The 20,007-nt window shown below is 46.6% G+C and overlaps 1 protein-coding gene across 1 annotated transcript in view; it reads right to left on the reverse strand.

The window, feature by feature from the left end:
• Nucleotides 1-14,532: 14,532 nt before the first annotated feature.
• The window catches only part of TUBGCP4 (tubulin gamma complex associated protein 4), a 99,852-nt gene continuing 94,377 nt past the window's right edge, over nucleotides 14,533-20,007 (reverse strand). Inside the window, 1 exon segment of the mRNA XM_044279560.1 lies at nucleotides 14,533-14,694. Coding sequence (XP_044135495.1) covers nucleotides 14,682-14,694 — 13 coding nt within the window. The 3' untranslated portion in view covers nucleotides 14,533-14,681.

The following is a 20,007-nucleotide window of genomic DNA, read 5'->3' on the forward strand; positions in this document are numbered from 1 at the left end:
TTCTGCCACCACCTAAGTTAGTGGCTACAACCCCCTCTTCCTCCTCCACTTCCAGAATTATCCTCTTGCAGCACCAGTCAGCCATCAGTCGGTAGCTGGAAGCATTTTAGCACTGCAGTGGGGAAGTGTCAACAGGCCGTGCTTAAGCTGATCTGCTTAGGTGACAAACAGCACACCGCCACAGAGCTGTGGCAGGGGATAAGGGACCAGACTGAGCTGTGGCTCTCGCCTCTCAGCCTACAATCAGGCATGGTTGTGTCTGATAATGGCCGTAACTTGGTGGCGGCTTTGGAGTTCGGCAAGCTCACACATATCCCATGCCTAGCCCATGTATTCAACTTAGTGGTTCAGCAGTTTCTCAAAACCTATCCTAATTTGCCTAAGCTATTGGTGAAGGTGCACCGCGTGTGTGCCCATTTCCGCAAGTCATCGACAGCTTCCGCTGGTCTGTAAACGCTGCAGCAGCTCTTACAATTGCCAGCTCACCGAATGTTGTGCGACGTGAGCACACGCTGGAACTCCACATACCACATGTTGGCCAGGCTTTGTGAGCAGCAGAGGGCAGTAGTGGAATACCAGCTGCAACATGGTCATCGCCTTTCCAGTCAGCTTCTGCTATACACAAGCAAGGAGTGGGCATGGATGTCTGACCTCTGTGATGTTTTAAGAAACTTTAAGGAATTAACACAGATGGTGAGCAGCGATAACGGTATAATCAGCATCACTATCCCACTTGCTGCTCATCCTCCTGATTACGACAGCGAAGTCTTGCCTGTTGGGACTCTGTCACACATGGCTGACTTTATGTTAGGCTGCCTTTCCCGTGACCCACACGTTTTATGCATTTTAGACCACACCGATTAGTGGTTGTTCACCCTTCTCGACCCCCGCTACAAAGAGAACTTCTCAGCTCTTATTCCTGTGGTGGAGAGTACAAGCAAAATGGTGCAATACCAGAAGGACCTTGTGGAAAAATTGCTCCAAAAATTTCCTGCTGACACCGCTGGCAGCAGAGTACGTAGTTCCTTGGGCAACTGAGGAGGGGAACACACAGGAGTTCCAACAGAGGCAAGGCAACACTTTCTAAGGCCTAGGACAGTTTCATGACACCCTGCCAGCACCCTCACCCTGATGCGCGGCCTAGTGTCACAAGGAGAGAAAAGTTTTGGAAGATGGTGAAGGAAGACGTAGCAGACCGTGTCAGCATCCTCAATGATCCCTCTATGCCTTACAACTATTGGGTGTCCAAGCTGGACACGTGGTACGAACTGGCGCTCTACGTCTTGGAGGTGCTGGCTTGCCCTGCCGCAGAGCAGGTATTTAGTGCTGCTGGGAGCATAATAACTGATAAGCGTATCCGCCTGTCGACTGAAAATGCTGGCAGGTTGACTCTTATAAAAATTAAGAAGGCCTGGATTGCCCCTGACTTCTCTACTCCACCAGAGGAAAGCGGCTGAACATAAAGGCACTTTGTATTTTTTTTATAATGTACTGAATACACTGTATTCCCATGCACCCCTTCCACCACAAAAAGGGTATATAGTTCAATGTTCCTTTTCTCGTCCTCCTCCTCTTCCATCATATCAACATGCTTATTAATCTGCCCTCGCTCCTAATGTTGTAGAGAGTCAGCTCACCTGCAGGCCCTCTCATATAATGTTTAAGAGGGCCAAGTCACCTGCAAGTCCTCGCATATAATGTTTTTGATGGTCAGCTCACCAGCAAGCCCTCGCCCATAATGTTTTACAGGGTCAGCTCACCAGAAGGCCCTCGCCCATAATGTTTTACAGGGTCAGCTCACCAGCAGGCCCTCGCCCATCATTTTTTCAATGCTCAGCTAAGCAGCAGGCCCTCGCCTATAATTTTTTGAATGCTCAGATCAGCAGCAGGCACTCGCCCCTAATGTTTTAGATGGTCAGCTCAGCAGCAGGCCCTCACTCGTAATGTTTTAGAGGGTCACCAACAGGCCCTTGCTCATAATGTTTTTGAGGGTCACCAGCAGGTCATCAATTATAATTTTCCTAGGGTGTATGATGCCCCCCTTTATGTGTAATAAAGGGTGTATCGGAGTGCCTCTTCCGTGTAATTTTTGGCAGCACTTGCACTTTATATACACAAGTAAATACAGTCGTGGCCAAAAGTTTTGAGAATTACATAAATATTGGAAATTGGAAAAGTTGCTGTTATGAAGAGTGATCAGATGAATTGCATAGTCCTTCTTTGCCATGAAAATTAACTTAATCCCAAAAACACCTTTCCACTGCATTTCATTGCTGTCATTAAAGGACCTGCTGAGATCATTTCAGTAATCGTCTTGTTAACTCAGGTGAGAATGTTGACGAGCACAGGGCTGGAGATCATTATGTCAGGCTGATTGGGTTAAAATGGCAGACTTGACCTGTTAAAAGGAGGGTGATACTTGAAATCGTTGTTCTTCCATTGTTAACCATGGTGACCTGCAAAGAAAAGCATGCAGCCATCATTGCATTGCATAAAAATGGCTTCACAGGCAAGGATATTGTGGCTACTAAGATTGCACTTCAATCAACAATTTATAGGATCATCAAGAACTTCAAGGAAAGAGGTTCAATTCTTGTTAAGAAGGCTTCAGGGCGTCCAAGAAAGTCCAGCAAGTGCTAGGATCGTCTCCTAAAGAGGATTCAGCTGCGGGATCGGAGTGCCACCAGTGCAGAGCTTGATCAGGAATGGCAGCAGGCAGGTGTGAGCGCATCTGCACGCACAGTGAGGCGAAGACTTTTGGAAGATGGCCTGGTGTCAAGAAGGGCAGCAAATAAGCCACTTCTTTCCAAAAAAAAACCCATCAGGGACAGATTGATCTTCTGCAGAAAATATGGTGAATGGACTGCTGAGGACTGGGGCAAAGTCATATTCTCCGATGAAGCCTCTTTCCCTATTGTTTGGGGCATCAGGAAAAAGGCTTGTCCGGAGAAGAAAAGGTGAGCGCTACCATCAGTCCTGTGTCATGCCAACAGTAAAGCATTCTGAGACCATTCATGTGTGGGGTTGCTTCTCATCCAAGGGAGTGGGCTCACTCACAATTTTGCCCAAAAACACAGCCATGAATAAAGAATGGTACCAAAACACCCTCCAACAGCAACTTCTTCCAACAATCCAACAACAGTTTGGTGAAGAGCAATGCATTTTCCAGCTTGATGGAGCACCGTGCCATAAGGCAAAAGTGATAACTAAGTGGCTCGGGGACCAAAACTTTGACATTTTGCCTCCATGGCCTGGAAACTCCCCAGATCTTAATCCCATTGAGAACTTGTGGTCAATCCTCAAGAGGCGAGTGGACAAACAAAAACCCACTAATTCTGACAAACTCCAAGAAGTGATTATGAAAGAATGGGTTGCTATCAGTCAGGAATTGGCCCAGAAATTGATTGAGAGCATGCCCAGTCGAATTGCAGAGGTCCTGAAAAAGAAGGGCCAACACTGCAAATACTGACTCTTTGCATAAATGTCATGTAATTGTTAATAAAACTAATATTTGTGTCATTCTCAAAACTTTTGGCCACGACTGTATACAGGAAAGAATTTTTCCTCTAAAATCGATTTTCTCTTCTGTTTTGTGCGTATTATTATCAGTCTGTAAAAGTGGCGTACTACTTGGACAACATTGTTCCCAGCAGTGACCTGGGAGTCCAAGATGCATCCAGACATCCTCCCCATGCTGTTCCCGAACCATTTCGGTGGTGTTTCTAACAATTTTTGAACTTTTCTTATGAACCAGACACTCTCCCCTCTTCAGAGCAGGCAGTGCCTGGTTTAATGCTCGGGTTCTCCTACTTACTTCCATTGTGCTCGGGTGTTCAGTAGAGCACCCGAGCACTTTGGTGCTCGATCAACACTAGTGTTTACATGTCCACCCTGCTGCTGAGCACTGTGCTATCTCCATCAGGCCCATACAGCAGGACTCAGCAACCTCCAGAACTCCATCTGTTCTGAAACAACAACTACCAGAATCCTCCTTTCAATTCTATGCGGTTACAAGAGCAGCCAAGAAAGTGTGCAAGCTGGGATTTGTAATTTTACAGCCGCTGGAGTGCCAAAGATTGCTGATCCCTGCCATAGAGATTGGATGAAATAGCACTGCACATGCAAGACCACCAATCAAACTACTATGTAATGTGGGTTCAGGATCCCTGTTCTAGCGATTGACCTGCACCAAGTTAAACTTCTTGTCATTTTTTATTGAAACATTTACAGAATACAAAATAATTATATCTGCATATAGAATTGGCAATCCAGATACAGCTAAAAAAACACAACTATTAAGTCTGGATTCATACAAAAAACAAAAAAATAAAGTACAGGTTGTACGTCATCCACATTTACAGTGGCATGCAAAAGTATGGGCACCCCTGGGTCAAAATTACTGTTACTGTGAACAGTTAAGCAAGTTGAAGATAAAATGATCTCCAAAAGGCATAAAGTTAAAGATGACATATTCCCTTTGTATTTTAAGCAAAAAAACTACCTTTTGAGGTAAGTCTGTTGTGGATTTTGAGGTGTGTTTTCGATCATTATCCATTTGTAGAAGCCACCCTCTTATTACATTTTTTTTTTTTTTTTATACAGTTGGTGTTCTGTTTGCTTCCAGAATTTATTGGAATTTCATTGCATCCATTCTTCCCTCTACCTGTAAACTGTTCATCATGCCATTGGCTGCAAAACTACTGCAAAGCATGATTGATCCACCCCTATGCTTAATGGTTAGGAAGATGTTTATTTCATGAAATTCTGTGCCCTTTTTTCTCCAAACATACTGTATTTTTCACTTTATAAGATGCACTCCAGGTTTTAGAGGAGGAAAATAATAATAAAAAAAAAAAAACTATGAGACCCCCATATCAGAAACTCACATCAGACTTCAGATCAGACTTCCATGTCAGACCCCCATCAGAGATAAAATAAAGAACTTCACTTACCTCTCCTGCTCATCTCTAGGTCCAGCGATCACTCCTCCCTTGTCTTCTCCGTCGAGTCATAGTGCGTGTACTACATTCCTGACCCGGTGCACGGTCAGGACCTGCAGTGCAGCGCTCACAGTGCTTTACCCGCTCCCTGCACCTAATGCATACTAGTGAGTGCTTTTGTAAATCTAAGCACATCAGAGATAAAATAAAGAACTTCACTTACCTCTCCTGCTCATCTCTAGGTCCAGCGATCACTCCTCCCTTGTCTTCTCCGTCGAGTCATAGTGCGCGTACTACATTCCTGACCCGGTGCACGGTCAGGACCTGCAGTGCAGCGCTCACAGTGCTTTACCCGCTCCCTGCACCTAATGCATACTAGTGAGTGCTTTTGTAAATCTAAGCAATTACTAGTATTCGCTTTATAAGACGCGCAGCCATTACCCCTCCCCCCCCACACTCTTTTAGGAGGAGGGTGGAAGTGCGTCTTATAAAGCCAAAAATTCTGTACCTTTGCTCATTTTAGCCGAAGAGTTCTATTTTAACCTCATTGGTCCACCGGACTTGTTTCCAAAATGCATCAGGCTTGACAATGCATTTTGTGGTGAGGACAAAAGAGAGGTTTTCTTCTGATAAGTCTTCCATAAAGGTCATATATGTGCGGTGCGGTGGTTTGCCGGGCATGGAGTGAAGACGCATGCTGCTTGAGCTCCCTTGCCATCCTGACTGAATCCTGCAGTTTAACTGTGTTTGGAACACCCTGAAAGGGTGTATTAGTAGTGTGGGGCACTGAAGAACTATCCGGTGCGGTAATTCGGGCATGTGGTGGTGTTCCTGAAGTCTAGTGACCTGGGTGGAGGAGGACTGCTTCTTACCCTGTGCGGAGGGCGGCCATCTTGGAAAGGGAGAGGGCAGCCTGATAAGCGCAGTCATCGTCGGCGCTGATTCGGAGAGCAGACATCTTACCAGTGGAGGGTTAAATCACATGTGCAGGAGTCGGAGATACTTGGCGGTGGCAAGTGGTGGACGCGTCTGCTGAGGAACAGGAGAGTCGCCTGTGGGGGAAGACATCTCTCTCCCTGAATCGCGGCACAACACGTGGCAGCATACAAGGAAGGGGACGGAAATTAACTCCTGAAGAGGTACGAGGGTGAGGGGGGCTCTACATAATTGCCGGTGGAGGCTGGTGCAGTAAAGGGCCTAGAGCCCAGTCAGCATATTGGGCACCCCACTGTGATACAGGCTGAGAAGCCGCAAAGGTCGTCCATCTATGCTTTAAGGGGAACTCTGTCACCTGGTACTGCTTCACAAATCAGGCTAAAGAACTGTACTGTTGTCCATACCCCCTCCTGTGGTGTGATTATCGCTTGTGAACGCTGCAATACTCCATCTGAAGCTTAAAGAGTTGCAGTCCATACCCCCTCTACTGCAACTGCGAACCTCAGAAGTCACTTATCATCCTCACTTATGGGCCGCAAAACCGTGGCATCTGCGTGCTCTACACCAGCAAAAGGAGTGGTAGATAACATGGACCAGACTGAGATGGAGTTGAACCAGAGTGGTGCTGTGAGTGCTGAGCTTCAAACTGACAAGATAATGACTGCCATTGCTGCATGTCAGGCGGCTCTGACAATTAAGATTGACCACTTACAAAGCGACATTTATTGTCTACGCCATGATATGGATAAAATGAGAGACCGCACTAAAGAGGTGGAACTCTGTCTGGGAGTTGTGGAGGACTCTGCAAATACCACGTCTGAGACAACCAGAAACCTGAAACAACAGGTGAAGATCTTGCTTGCCAGAGTAGAGGATGCAGAAAACCGTAATAGGAGAAATAATGTCAGAATCCTGGGATTATCCGAAAGGGTGGAAGGTTCTGCTGCAGAGGCATATGCTGAGCAATTGATTCGCACCATATTATGTCCAGTTGAACTGTCATCTAGTTTTGTGGTGGAAAGGGGCCCACAGGATTCCTACAAGACCACTACCATCAGGGGCTGCTCCCAGGCCTTTCATAATGAAGATATTAAACTACAGAGATCGGGATGCTATTCTGGCGGCTGCCAGACAAAAGAAGGACACTCAAATTGAAAATGCAAAGTTATCCTTATACACTGATTTTACAGCTGAGGTCCAGAAACAACGGCGACAGTTCTCAAATACCCGGACTCGTCTACGGGAGCTGGGAATCAAGTAAGCAATGATATACCTGGCCAAGCTGAGAATCCAAGAGGGTGATAGAGCCAGATTTTTCCAGACTCCGGAGGAAGCGGCTGACTGGATTGATCGACAACGTCCGAGATGAAGAGAAGGACTATGAAATCGCAGAGGACTGCTGCAAGTGTCCTACTCTCCTAGTGGGGCTCTGATTATATCAATCTGGTCTTGCAAAGTACCGCAGTTGCTGCCGGACAGATATGACTCTGCATGCCGATAGGATAAGCTAGTTAAGCTATAAAGTATTGTTTCTGACAGGGGTTAATCTCAGTTCAGAGTTATATTTCTATTTTGAATAGTTTTGAGGGACTTAGGTCTTGTATTATGTCTTAGTATAATTGGGCAGACTGAGTTTCCTTAGTTTACACTAAAGGGATTAGTCGGTTAGGGATATAGAAGCTTAGACGAGTTGGGGATGTCTGGGCAGGGTGGGAAGTTCTACTCTAAGTACAAGTTGGAATGTGTGTGTGATTGGGGCAGTGACGCTGAAGGATCCGGAAGAGAAAGGGCTATATCTCTTGAGCAACAATGGCTGTATATAAGCTAGTTTCCTGGAATGTCCGAGGGCTGAATGACAAAGTCAAAAGAGCAAAATGGCTGCACACCATTATATATACAAACAATATTGCATATGTTGGGGGTGGCACCTCTTTTAGACTGGACACGCCCATCTACCTGGGACTTCTGAGCAGAATATGTTTGTAGCTGGTTCCTACACTGCCCTGAATATTGTACACTAAAGTCCTGGCAGCCATGGTAAAGTGTAGCGGGGGAGCAGCATACTTACCGTCCGTGCGGCTCCCGGGGCGCTCCAGAGTGACGTCAGGGCGCCCCACGCGCATGGATGACGTGATCGCATGGCACGTCATCCATGCGCATGGGGCGCTCCGACGTCATTCTGGAGCGCCCCGGGAGCCGCGCGGACTGTAAGTATACCGCTCCCCCTATGGCCACCAGGACTTTAATAGCGTCCTGGCTGCAATAGTAACACTGAAAGCATTTTGAAGACTGATCCGTCTTCAAATGCTTTCAGTACACTTGCGTTTTTCCAGATCCGGCATGTAATTCCGGCAAGTGGAGTACACACCGGAGCCGGACAACGCAAGTGTGAAAGAGGCCTTAGGCCTTCTGCCAGGCATAATCCCGCACTATTACATTGGGCGCAAGCACATCTTTTGACAGAGATATGGAGGGATCTGCACCCTAATACAAAGCAATATTCGTGTCACTCGGCCTCTGTCAACTCATTGTCCCAGTATCTGCCGAGAGGTATCTCAGATCATGCCCCCTGCAGATAATCCTTACGTTACCAAGTGATAGGCCGCGCTCCACTTGGCGGTTGAACCCGAAAGGGTTAGATCTTCTTCCTGTGGGAGTGGCGTGTAAAGAAGCTACCTCAGCATATTGGGAAGTTAATGAGGGCTCCTCCAATCCACTGGTGGTATGGGACGCAAGTAAGGCAGTATTAAGAGGTGTACTAATAGCAGCGATAGCAACACATAGAACGGAACTGCTCTCCTCACGGGTGAAATTAGAGGAAAAGTTAGATCTTGCGGAAAGAGTATATATAGATGACCCCACGCTGGAGCATCAATCCATTTGGTTCTCAGCTCAAAGGCAGTATACTCTATATTTGACAGAATTCACGCAGAAACATCTTATGGTTCAGAAGCAGAACATCTTTGCTGAGGGGGAAAGGAGTGGGAGAACGTTGGCGTATCTAGCTAAAACAGAAGCTCCACAAACAGTAGTACCAGCCATTAGGGACGGGCAGGGTATACTTTATACTGTACCAGAAGAGATATGTGATCAGTTCGCTAGTTACTACTCCTCCTTATATTCTTCTAAAGCTACCAAGTCTGCAGAGGAAATAGCGCTTTTTCTGGATACTATCCCTGTGACTAAGCTAGCGAATTCAGAGAAACAATTATTAGATGGCCCCATAGTCCCACAAGAGATTAAGCATGCAATATTATCCATTGCAAAAGGAAAGACTCCTGGATCCAGATGGCTTCCCTGTGGAGTGGTACAACTTTCAGATTGAGGAAGTGAGTCAGAGGCTCAGCAAACTATTTATGTATGCTCTGGAAGGTGGGGCCTTGCCTGCATCTTTTCATGAAGTTACTATAGTGGACATACACAAAGCGGGGAAGCCTCCGGATCAGTGTGGTTCAATTTGGCCCATATTCGTTGATAAATTCAGACGCTAAGTTATTGGCTAAGGTGCTAGCTAGCAGATTGTCGTCCGGCATTTCATCTGTAGTGGGCATGGATCAATCCGGCTTCATGCCCGGGAAAACGACAGACATAAATCTGAGACGTCTTTTTACAAACTTACAAATCACGCATGATAATGCAGGCAACAGAACAATCGCCTCGTTGGACAACGAGAAGGCATTCGATTCGGTGGAGTGGGGGTTTATGTGGGAAGTCCTAAAAAAAAAAATGGGGATTCCTAAAAACTTCCTCCGGTGGTTACAGCTGTTATATTTACAACCGACGACTAGGGTAAGAGTTAATTATTTGTCCAAGTCGTTCACGCTGAAAAGAGGCACCAGACAGAGGTGTCCTCAGTCACCCCTTCACTTTGCTTTAGTAATGGAACTACTATCGGTGTATATAGCAGGTAATAATAGAATACAAGGTTGGGATGTTGCAGGTATATCCGAAAAGATCTCGCTTTATGTGAATGATATGCTGATATACTTAGGAGATGTAGGCCATTCCCTGGAAGCTTTGTTAGAGATCGTGAACCTGTATGGAACGTTTTCGGGATTATGGGTCAATTGGGCCAAATCGGTACTATATTTGGTTGATGAGTTTCCCCCTCAGAGCGTTTTATCCAGGTCATCACTTCAGGTGGTGAATAACTTCATGTACCTGGGGATAGTTATACATAAAGATGTCACTGAATTTGTTGCTCTGAATATAGATCCGGTAGTTAAATACATCTCGCAAAAACTGAAAGCTTGGGAGGCGTTACAGCTATCTCTGATAGGACGAATCAATATATTTAAAATGATCCTTCTTCCTAAGTTACTATACATATATAGGGCGACCCCCTTGACTCTGCTGAAATCTCATTTTCAGACCCTGGATCGCTTACTAACGCCCTTTTTATGGAATAAATCCATTCCCTGCATAGCTAGGGATACTTTGAAAGCTACGAATGAGAGAGGTGGCCTGGCACTTCCGGATATGTATCTATATTACGTTGCGACACAACTAAATTATGCAGCCTGGTGGATTAAGGCAGACCCTTATAACCCGGCGGTGGTATTGGAGGCGGCCCTCATGGGATCTTATGAGGCTATGACAGACTTAGTGTATAGAGCAGGGAAATACCCGGTGAAGCATCTCACTACACTAATGGTGGGGGGTGATCAATGCATGGAATGCCTTTGCGGTGGTGAAGGAGGATGGAGGGGAAAGCAATATATTAGCCCCAGTGATGCCTTTGTGGGGAAATCCCAAACTGGCGGAACTAAATTCTCTGCTTGACTTTGAGTGCTGACCGCGAAGAGGCATTAAGTACCTCACTCAAGTTTATACAGGCCGAATACAACTTACCACAAGCGTTTCTCTTTAGATTTTTTCAACTAAGGCATGCTTGCGAATCCCAGTTTGGGTCAGGGCCTTTAAGGCTAGAATACAGTGCAGTAGAGAAAATTGCCAGACGGGCAGTTCATACTAAAATGGTGTCATCTTTCTACAGGTTCCTTCTATTCTCCCGACCCTCGCCGATGGCAAGGGCTTTTCTTAAGTGGAAGGCTGATATTCCTGCATTGGAAGATTATCATGAGAAAGAGCTGTCGGCCTCCTGGAAGGGGACGGTGATTTGTGCATGGGATCAGCTGATTCAGATTAAATGGTTGCACAGAGTCTACTATACCCTAGTGAGATTGGTACGCATGCATAAACTTACTTCAGATATATGTACAAGATATAATAATGACAAGGGGACTTTTTTTGCACATGGTATGGGAGTGTCCGGTCATTGTTGAATTCTGGGTGGAGGTGCATAGGTATCTTAATGCTCGTCTGGGAGCAGTTGTAGCACCTGAAGTTAGCCTGTTGGGTCTTGTCAACGATATTGTTCCAACTAAGCATACTAAAATCCTTTATAGGTTACTGATGTTTTATGAGAGAAAGTCAATTCTGCTGAATTGGAAGCCCCCCAAAAAACCAACACTGTCTCATTGGGTCCAGCTCATTAACGCTAAGCTATCAGTATATAAGCTAACTTATGACGCTAGGGGTATACCGGAAAAATTTGAGAAGATCTGGGATATTTGTTAAGAGAGGTCTGGCTCACTGCCGCTATGAATGTGTGTGTGAATGGGGACAGGTTCTAATGAGATAACTCTGCTTTATGATAACAACTCTGTTTTATGATGGATGTGAATTGTATTAACGTGTAGTGAATAAAATGTTTAAAATACAAAGGGACTGTGTCCTCTAACATTTGGAGATCATTTCATGTTCAACTTACAACAGTAATTGTGACCAGGGGTGCCAAAACTTTTGCATGCCATTGTACATTATAAAGAGGAAAAAGGATGGGGGGGGGGGGGGAGTATAGTAATATAGAAGAAAAGTGAGCTAGCAATTATACACTGCTCGAAAAAATAAAGGGAACACTAAAATACCACATACTAGATCTCAATGAATGAAATATTACAGTTGCAAATCTTTATTCACTACATAGTGGAATGCATTAAAGGACAATAAAACAAAATGTAAATCAAAATTAATATCCCGTGGAGGTCTGCATTTGGAATGAAACTCAAAATCAAAGTGGAAAATCAAATTTCAGGCTGATCCAACTTTAGTGGAAATGCCTTAAAGGGATGTTCCCATCTCAGACAATGGGGGCATATCGCTAGGATATGCCCCCATTGTCTGATACCTACAACGAGAACAAAGCGGGAAACGCTGTGCCTGAAGGACCGCAGGATTTCCCAGGGTCCGTCCACCACCAAGCACTGCTCCCATAGAAAAGAATAGGAGCACACCGGGCATGCGCGGCCCATGCTCCCATTCATTTCTATGGGGCAGACAGCAATAGCCGAGCCAGCGCTCGGCTATTTTTGGCGACCCCGTAGAAATGAATGGGGAGCTGCTGCGCATGCACAATCCGTTCATTTCCCGGCTTTGTTCTCACTGTAGGTGCGGGTCCCAGCGGTGGGACCCGCCCCTATCAGACAATGGGGGCATATCCTAGCGATATGCCCCCATTGTCTGAGATAGGAAAAACCCTTTAAGACAAGGAAATGAGGCTCAATAGTGTGTGTGGCCTCCATGTGCCTGTATGACGTCCCTACAACACCTGGTTAGGCTCCTGATGAGGCAGCGGATGTTCTTCTGAGGGATCTCCTCCCAGACCTGGATTAAAGCATCAGTGAACTCCTGGACAGTCTGTGGTGCAACATGGCATTGGTGGATGAAACGAGACATGATGTCCCCCAGATGTGCTCGACTGGATTCAGGTCTGGGGGAACTGTAGGATAGTCCAGTGTTTCCCAACCAGTGTGCCTCCAGCTGTTGCAAAACTACAACTCCCAGCATGCTGGGAGCTGTAGATTTGCAACAGCTGGAGGCACAATGGTTGGGAAACACTGGGATAGTCTATAGCAGGAACTGCTAACACACTTCAGCCACATGAGGCCTAGCATTGTCATGCATCAGAAGGAACCCAGGGCCCAATGCACCTGCATATGGTCTCACAATGGGTCTGAAGATCTCATCCCGGTACCTAATGGCAGTCAGAGTACCTCTGGCTTGCACATGGAGGACTGTGCGGCCCTCCAAAGAAATGCCTCCCCACACCATTACTGACCCACTGCCAAACCAGTCCATGCTGGATGATGTTGCAGGCAGCAAAACGTTCTGCACGGTGTCTCCAGACTCTGTCACATGTGCTCAGTGTGAACCTGCTCTCATCCATGAAGAGCACAGGGCGCCAATGTCAAATCTGCCAATCTTGGTGTTCTCTGGCAAAGGCCAATTGCCCTGCACGGTGTTGGGCTGTAAGCACCTCACGACTTGTCGATGTCGGGCCCTCATACTACCCTTATGGAGTCTGTTTCGGACAGTTTGAGCAGACACATGGATATTAGTGGCCTGCTGGAGGTTATTTTGCAGGGCTCTCGCACTGCTCATACTGTTCCTCTGTGCACAAAGGAGGAGGTAGCAGTCCTGCTGCTAGGTTGTTGCCCTCCTACAGCACCCTCCTAGTCTCCTTGTATCTGCTCCATGCTCTGGACACTGTGCTGAAGACACAGCTAACCTTCTTGATGTGCCATCCTGGATGTGCTGCACTACCTGCGCAACTTCTGTGGGTTGTAGACACCGCCTTATGCTACCTCTAGGGGGAGAGCAATGACAAAATGCAAAAGTGCCCAAAAGGATGGGAACACTTCTGTTGTCTTGCTAACTGCCTATCATTTCTACCTGTTGTCTGTTCAATTTGCACAACAGCAGGAGAAATTGATTCACAATCAGTGTTGCTTCATAACTGGACAGGTTCACAGAAGTGTGACTGACTTGGAGTTACATTGTGTTCTTTAAGTGTTCCCTTTACTTATTCTTTTGAGCAGTATACATCTGATAGCAAAGAGTAAATAGCAAGTAGAAAGGCATTTACCCCAGACTCTAGAAAATTTCCCTTTACATCCTCTACCTTTAACAAGATAATTTAAAAAGAGGATGATCACATTTTCTAGTTTACACCACATTGATATTCCCCTGCATAACGGAAACGGGATGGATCCGTTCTGCAGCCCATAGACTTCTATTATGACGAAATGAATAACGGAATGCCTCTAAAGGCATTCCATCATAGAATTGCGTTATGGTCCGTGGTAACGGAATCCATAACGCAATTCACCTTTTTCCACCAAACGGAAATTCGCTCATCTCTACTGACCGGCAGTGTATTGGACCCCCACAATCAAATATTGATGGTCTAACCTGAAGATAGGCGATCAAAATCCTGGACAACCCCTCCAACCTTGTACTATACTTATAAATACATACATAAAAGGGGTTGTCTCATGTTTAAAAGTTATCTAATCAGTAGGAGTCTGACCACTGGGACCACCATGGATCCCAAAAATGGGTCCCATCCTGATTGAGCATATGCTCTGTTGATCCATTCATTCTCTATGGGACTGCCAGAAATTGCAGAGTGCTATAGTCTGCTATGAATGGAATGGTAGGGTGCATGCTTGGCCTGCCACTCCAGAAGGGTGGGAACACGGGTCCTAGTGGACAGACCCCCACCAATCAGTTATCTCCTATCCACATACATGGGACAATGCCTTTACACTGAAGTCTCAATAGGGAGCTAAACTCATTGATCTGACATGTGGAGTAGAAGCACAGCATAATTTATTATATATAAGAATGTACAGGAACATCTGGTTGAGCAGGCCTTGGGTTAAGTATCCAGTGAGTGTTTTTTTAGCTTCAATCACAACCTTGAACTTCTTTCTTGCAGACTAATCAGATCCGTCATCCTGTTCATAATCCAAAGCTGCAAGATGGAAAACAATTATTTGATTCATATACTATGTAGAGTTATATATTAAATTAGACAAAGACAGTTTTGTTAAACATTCTATAGACTAAAAAATGTACACAAACCATTTCTCTATGTAAAATCTGTATATTGGTAGATGTGGGTTATAAAGATCTCATCTCCTCTCCCAGCAATAAAATACTAGTGTTCATACCAGTGATGACCACTAGATGTCAGAGTAGTTTACTGTTGCAGTGAAAATGACAAGACCATGGAGCAATGCCTTCTGCCACAGCCCTAATTCTAAATACAACCACATATTTTAATAAATCCCTGAAAAAAATAAAAAAATAATAATAAGTTGTCCTGTGTACATTAAAAAAATAATAAAACCAAGTAATCAGATGGGACACACTTGGGGTACTTGACGAGGGGGTGCTTGTGGAAGACCAAATTGTATAATCAAAACAATAATCCAGCACTCTCCAATATATGATGCAAAAAGTGAAAATAAAGGTTTATTTAAATAGAGCACACTCTAGCGCTGGGAAGCGTTTCCCTTCATGGCACATAGCGGAATTTAAGATTAAGGTCGAGGCTAAGGCTACTTTCACACTGGCGTGTCTGGGTCCGCTTGTGAGATCCGTTCAGGGCTCTTCAGATCCGTGTAGGTCTCACACAGAGGCAGACTAGTCATAGACCCTGCAGGGAAATTTCCCGCTAAGCCAATGCCCAGGGGGCCACCTGAGCCCCTCTCAAGGCTGCCTGGGTACATAATGATTTGAAGCTCTAAGCAATAATAAATGCTAAGGAACATCAGGACTTATGCACCTGGCCCACAGACACAGGTGCTCTCCTGAACTCAGCTGTATCACCGTCCTCAGGATACGCTTGAATACTCTGGTGAAGGAAGCAGTATTTATGTACTGCACTGTGGTCTTTACTTCTGATGAGGCAGTATATTGTGCTGCACTGTGGTATTTGGTTCGCCTGGGCAGTATTTTATGCTGCACTACAATATAGCAGGCCTGCCTACTTCTATTGTCCCTGCCTATTTGGGTTGCCCCACCTTCTGTCAATTTGGACCCGCCTGCAACATGGGGACACTTAGCTTTTTTTTCCAGGGCCACTTTAAGGTCCCAGTCTGCCCATGGTCTCACACACCCCAAAAACTAACATACACTCTATTACAGGGAAGGAGGCATAGGAGAGAAGCAAGTGCGTTAATTAAGTGTATACCAGCACAGCTATAGGTGCATCATAAAATGCATCTTCAGAATGCTGTATGCATCTGTTCCTGTTCCCTTAGTAAACCACCTAACTCGAACTCCATAAAAAGGAGATCCAATATGAAAATGCCGACTTCAAGCATAATATACAGTATAACAGATGTTTTTCAGTCTACATGTGAGCAACAAGCAGAAATCTTAAAAATGGTGCAAAATAGATTAGAAAGTAATATTTTTCCTTCAAGTCTGAGTTGCGTATGGTGGGTGCAGCCCAGGAGGTGTCCTGCAGGTTAGTGGATGAAACTGCATTGGCTAAAAACACACCTATATACCTGTATATAAACTGGAAACAAAAGCTGCCCCTTTTCAGTGCTAATACACAGGGTAGTGTGGTTTCTTTACATGTATAAAACAGAAGATTGAGATGAAGCATGGAAAGTGCCACACTTGCCAATATGTTAGATCACATCCTCTACACGAGACTAAGGCCCCTTTCACAGGAGCAAGTTTTCCGCGCGGGTGCAATGCATGATGTGAACGCATAGCACACGCACAGAATCCTTTCCCATTAATTTCAATGGGTCTGTGTACATGAGCGTTTTTTTCACACATCAGTTCTGCGTTGCGTGAAAAACTCAACACGTTCTATATTCTGCGTTTTTCACGCAGCCCTGGCCCATAGAAGAGAATGGGGCTTCAGTGAAAAATGCTTTGCATCCGGAAGCACGATTGCTAGATGTTGTTTGTAAACCTTCCGTTTTTTATCATGCGCGTGGAAAAAAAATAAACAACTGAACGCGATCGCAGACAAAACTTACTGAACGCATCCGGACCTAATCAGTCACGCTCATGTGAAAGGGGCCTAACAGATATCTTTTCAGTCACCTTACCATCTGAGCAGCTTCTACCCTCACCTACTGTCTCTTGCCCCCTTGTACATTGTAAGTGCTGACTTTTTGGGCATACACAGAAAAAAAACGATACAGGCATGCTTTAGCAAACAAAATAACAGTTCATGGAAATAACAAAAAAATGCGGTGATACAAACTTCTCACCAGCTTGTAGGTTTTCACCTAGAGATTCCACTTTGCATAGTGGTCTTGTCCGTGGGTCTTCCTCTCAGACCAGCACACACACATCTCTGGCAGCGTGCCTTTTTAATTAGTTTTCCACCTGGTTGAGGTAGGATCATCTGGGATGGAGTATGGGAGTGACCTTTTCACCCAAACTCTTCAGTCACTCCTAAATCCCAGACCCAAACTCTAGCTACCACAAACTCAGTGATCTAACATTACCTCCTGGACTTATATCACTGAGAGTAGTGAGTGTATGTATGTATGTATGTATGTATGTATGTATGTATGTATATATATATATATATTATATATTTCCCCAGTCGTCTCCATGACATCACAGACTGAGATTGCCTTCCTCTGATAGGACAGGAAAAAGCACACAGAGGTTAAAAACCCCACCCCAGTGTTTTTTCCTGTCCTGTCAAGGAGGGAATGCCCAAGAGGTGCTGGGAGCCCTTCTGGGTTCCCTAGTTTTTTATTAAATTTTTTTAATCTTTTTCTTCTCACCCTGCTACGGCGGGGTGTCACCTATTAGACTAGAGGTCGGTTCCGGGGTCCGGCTCTCCCTCCTCCAGGCGCCGTCTATGTCCGGGTCACCCTCACTCATGGTGATCCCGGCGAAGTTCCCTCTGCGGCGGCCCAGGCGGGCTTAAAGCAGTGAGGCAGGGCGGCTGGAGCGATGCTGTGATGCGCATCCCTCCAGTCGCCGGGTGATGACGTCAGACGCCGGGAGGCGTGGCCAGCGTCGTGACGTCACGGAGGCCGCGGCCGGCGCCAAATTCAAAAAGGGAAGCCGATTCAGCCGCTCTGAGGTCTCCACAGTCACCTTACCTGCTGACAGCAACGCAAGTAAACGGGAGCTGAGAAGATGAGCGCCTCTACCACCACTGGCTCGGGCCCTGAGCCCCCTACCACTCTGGGCGGTGTGAGTAGCCTGCTGGCACCCTTTCATATTGCATATTTTTTCCTGCAGTGGTTGACCCTTTCCCCCCTTGGTGTTGCAGGGAGAAAAGGAGTCTTCCTCCTCCGTTAAATCCAGACCCAGGAAGTGCGGCGTCTGTAATAAGTTATTATGTAAAGACTGCACCTCTACCGTGGTGAAGGCAGAGTCCTCTAGCTTCTTGGAGGAGATCAAGACTCTGGTCAGAACGGAGGTCCAATCAGCGTTGGCCACTAGGGACCCCCCTGCCTCACCTATACCCCAGCCCGGTCAGGGCCACAGACCACCCTCTTCCAGAGGCCTGGACTACTCTGGGAGTGATCTGGACTCGGCCAACTCTGTTTTGTCAGATGCGACGATGTCGGATAGATCTCAGGAATTGGAGGAAAGTAGTGAGTACAGGAGATTCCTCTTTAACCCAGCGGATATAGAAGAATTGATCCGAACCATCAGGGCTACTATTAAGATGGCGGTCCCTAAGAGGTCCAAGTCAGTCCAGGAGGAGATTTTCGGGGGTTTAGGGGAGAGGCACAAGTCGGTGTTCCCCGGTCCCGGACAATGTCCAGAAGATGATACGGGCAGAATGGGAGAAGCCGGAGAAGGGTTCCTTTATCCCACGGGGCCTCAAAAGGCAATACCCATTCGACAAAGCGGACTGTGCCGACTGGGAGGCCATTCCCAGGGTGGATGCTCCCGTTGCTAAGGTAGCGAAACGGACGGTCCTTCCGTTTGAGGACGCAGCGCAGCTCAAGGACCCTCTAGATAGGAAAGCCGAGAGTCTGCTCAAGAGAACCTGGGAGGCTACAGCAGCTCTCCTAAAACCGGGGGTAGCAGCGACATGTGTGGCTCGTACACTCGCAGTGTGGCTTGAACAACTAGAGCACCATATAGCGAATAAGGCCCCTCGGGAGGAGATCCTGGATAGTATTCCTCTTCTGAAGAAGGCTACTTTCTTCCTTGCTGATGCCGCTGCAGAATCGGTTAGGCTTTCTGCCTGCACGGCGGTTCTGTCCAATACCACCAGACAGGTACTATGGCTTAAAGCCTGGTGGGAGACACCGTATCCAAAAACAGGCTGATATTTCTACCCTTTCACGGTCAGTACGTGTTCGGGTCCGACCTGGACAAGATCCTTGAGAATGCCACGAACCGTAAGAAGGGCTTTCCAGAGGACAAATCCAAGTCCAGGAGACAGTTTTTTCGGAGGCCCCAGCAGGATCCCAGGGCCGATAGGAGGAGCCGCGAGGGTCGCGGATTTACGAGAGGCGGGAGAGAAAAAGTTTTTTTCCTTAATCCCAACAGGGGAGATCCCTCTCCCTCTTCATCAAAACAATGACATCATCCCAGGTCAGAGGAAGGCTCAGCTCCTTTCTAGGGGTTTGTGAACAAACCATCACGGATCCGTATATATTAGGCATTGTAGAACTTGGCTACACTATAGAACTGGATTCCCTTCCTCCGCAGAGGTTCGTCCTGACCAAGCTCACCAGGGGCCTCGAGTCTCCCTTATCCGAGGGCGTAAGAAACTTATTACGCCTGGGGGCAGTAGAAAAGGTTCCTGCCAGAGATTTGGGGAGGGGGTCACTATTCCCCCTTATTCCTGGTCCGGAAATCGAATGGCAATTTTCGGACCATCATAAATTTAAAACACCTGAACAAACACATCACCTACCACAAGTTCAGGATGGAGACAGTCAAGTCAGCGGTGAAGCTTATCAAAAGAGGGTCTATGGGGGGGGCGTGGCTAACGGCCGACATGAGCGGTCGCACTTGATCTGAGCTCCGGCTCCCGTTTCCATCCTGAGCCATCCTGAGTGCTACAGCAGCAGCTTTTAGAAATAACCGAAGCAGCATACAGCCGGGACCTTACGTACGGTCAAGGATGAGTCCCAGCAAAGCTCAGGCCGCGGCGGACCGGCTGAAAGAATTCGCTGAGGTCTAGACACCCAACATGGCGCCGCGACGAGCGGAACGCCCCGATCTCAGCACACCCGAGGTCAGGCGGCATTGCAGGCGGCTGCGGACGTGCCAGAGACGGAAGAACTTACCCCTAAAGAAGCGCATGACCAGCTGATGGCCGCGA

This window comes from Bufo gargarizans, chromosome 2 (genome assembly GCF_014858855.1).
Source record: "Bufo gargarizans isolate SCDJY-AF-19 chromosome 2, ASM1485885v1, whole genome shotgun sequence".
NCBI lineage: Eukaryota > Metazoa > Chordata > Amphibia > Anura > Bufonidae > Bufo > Bufo gargarizans.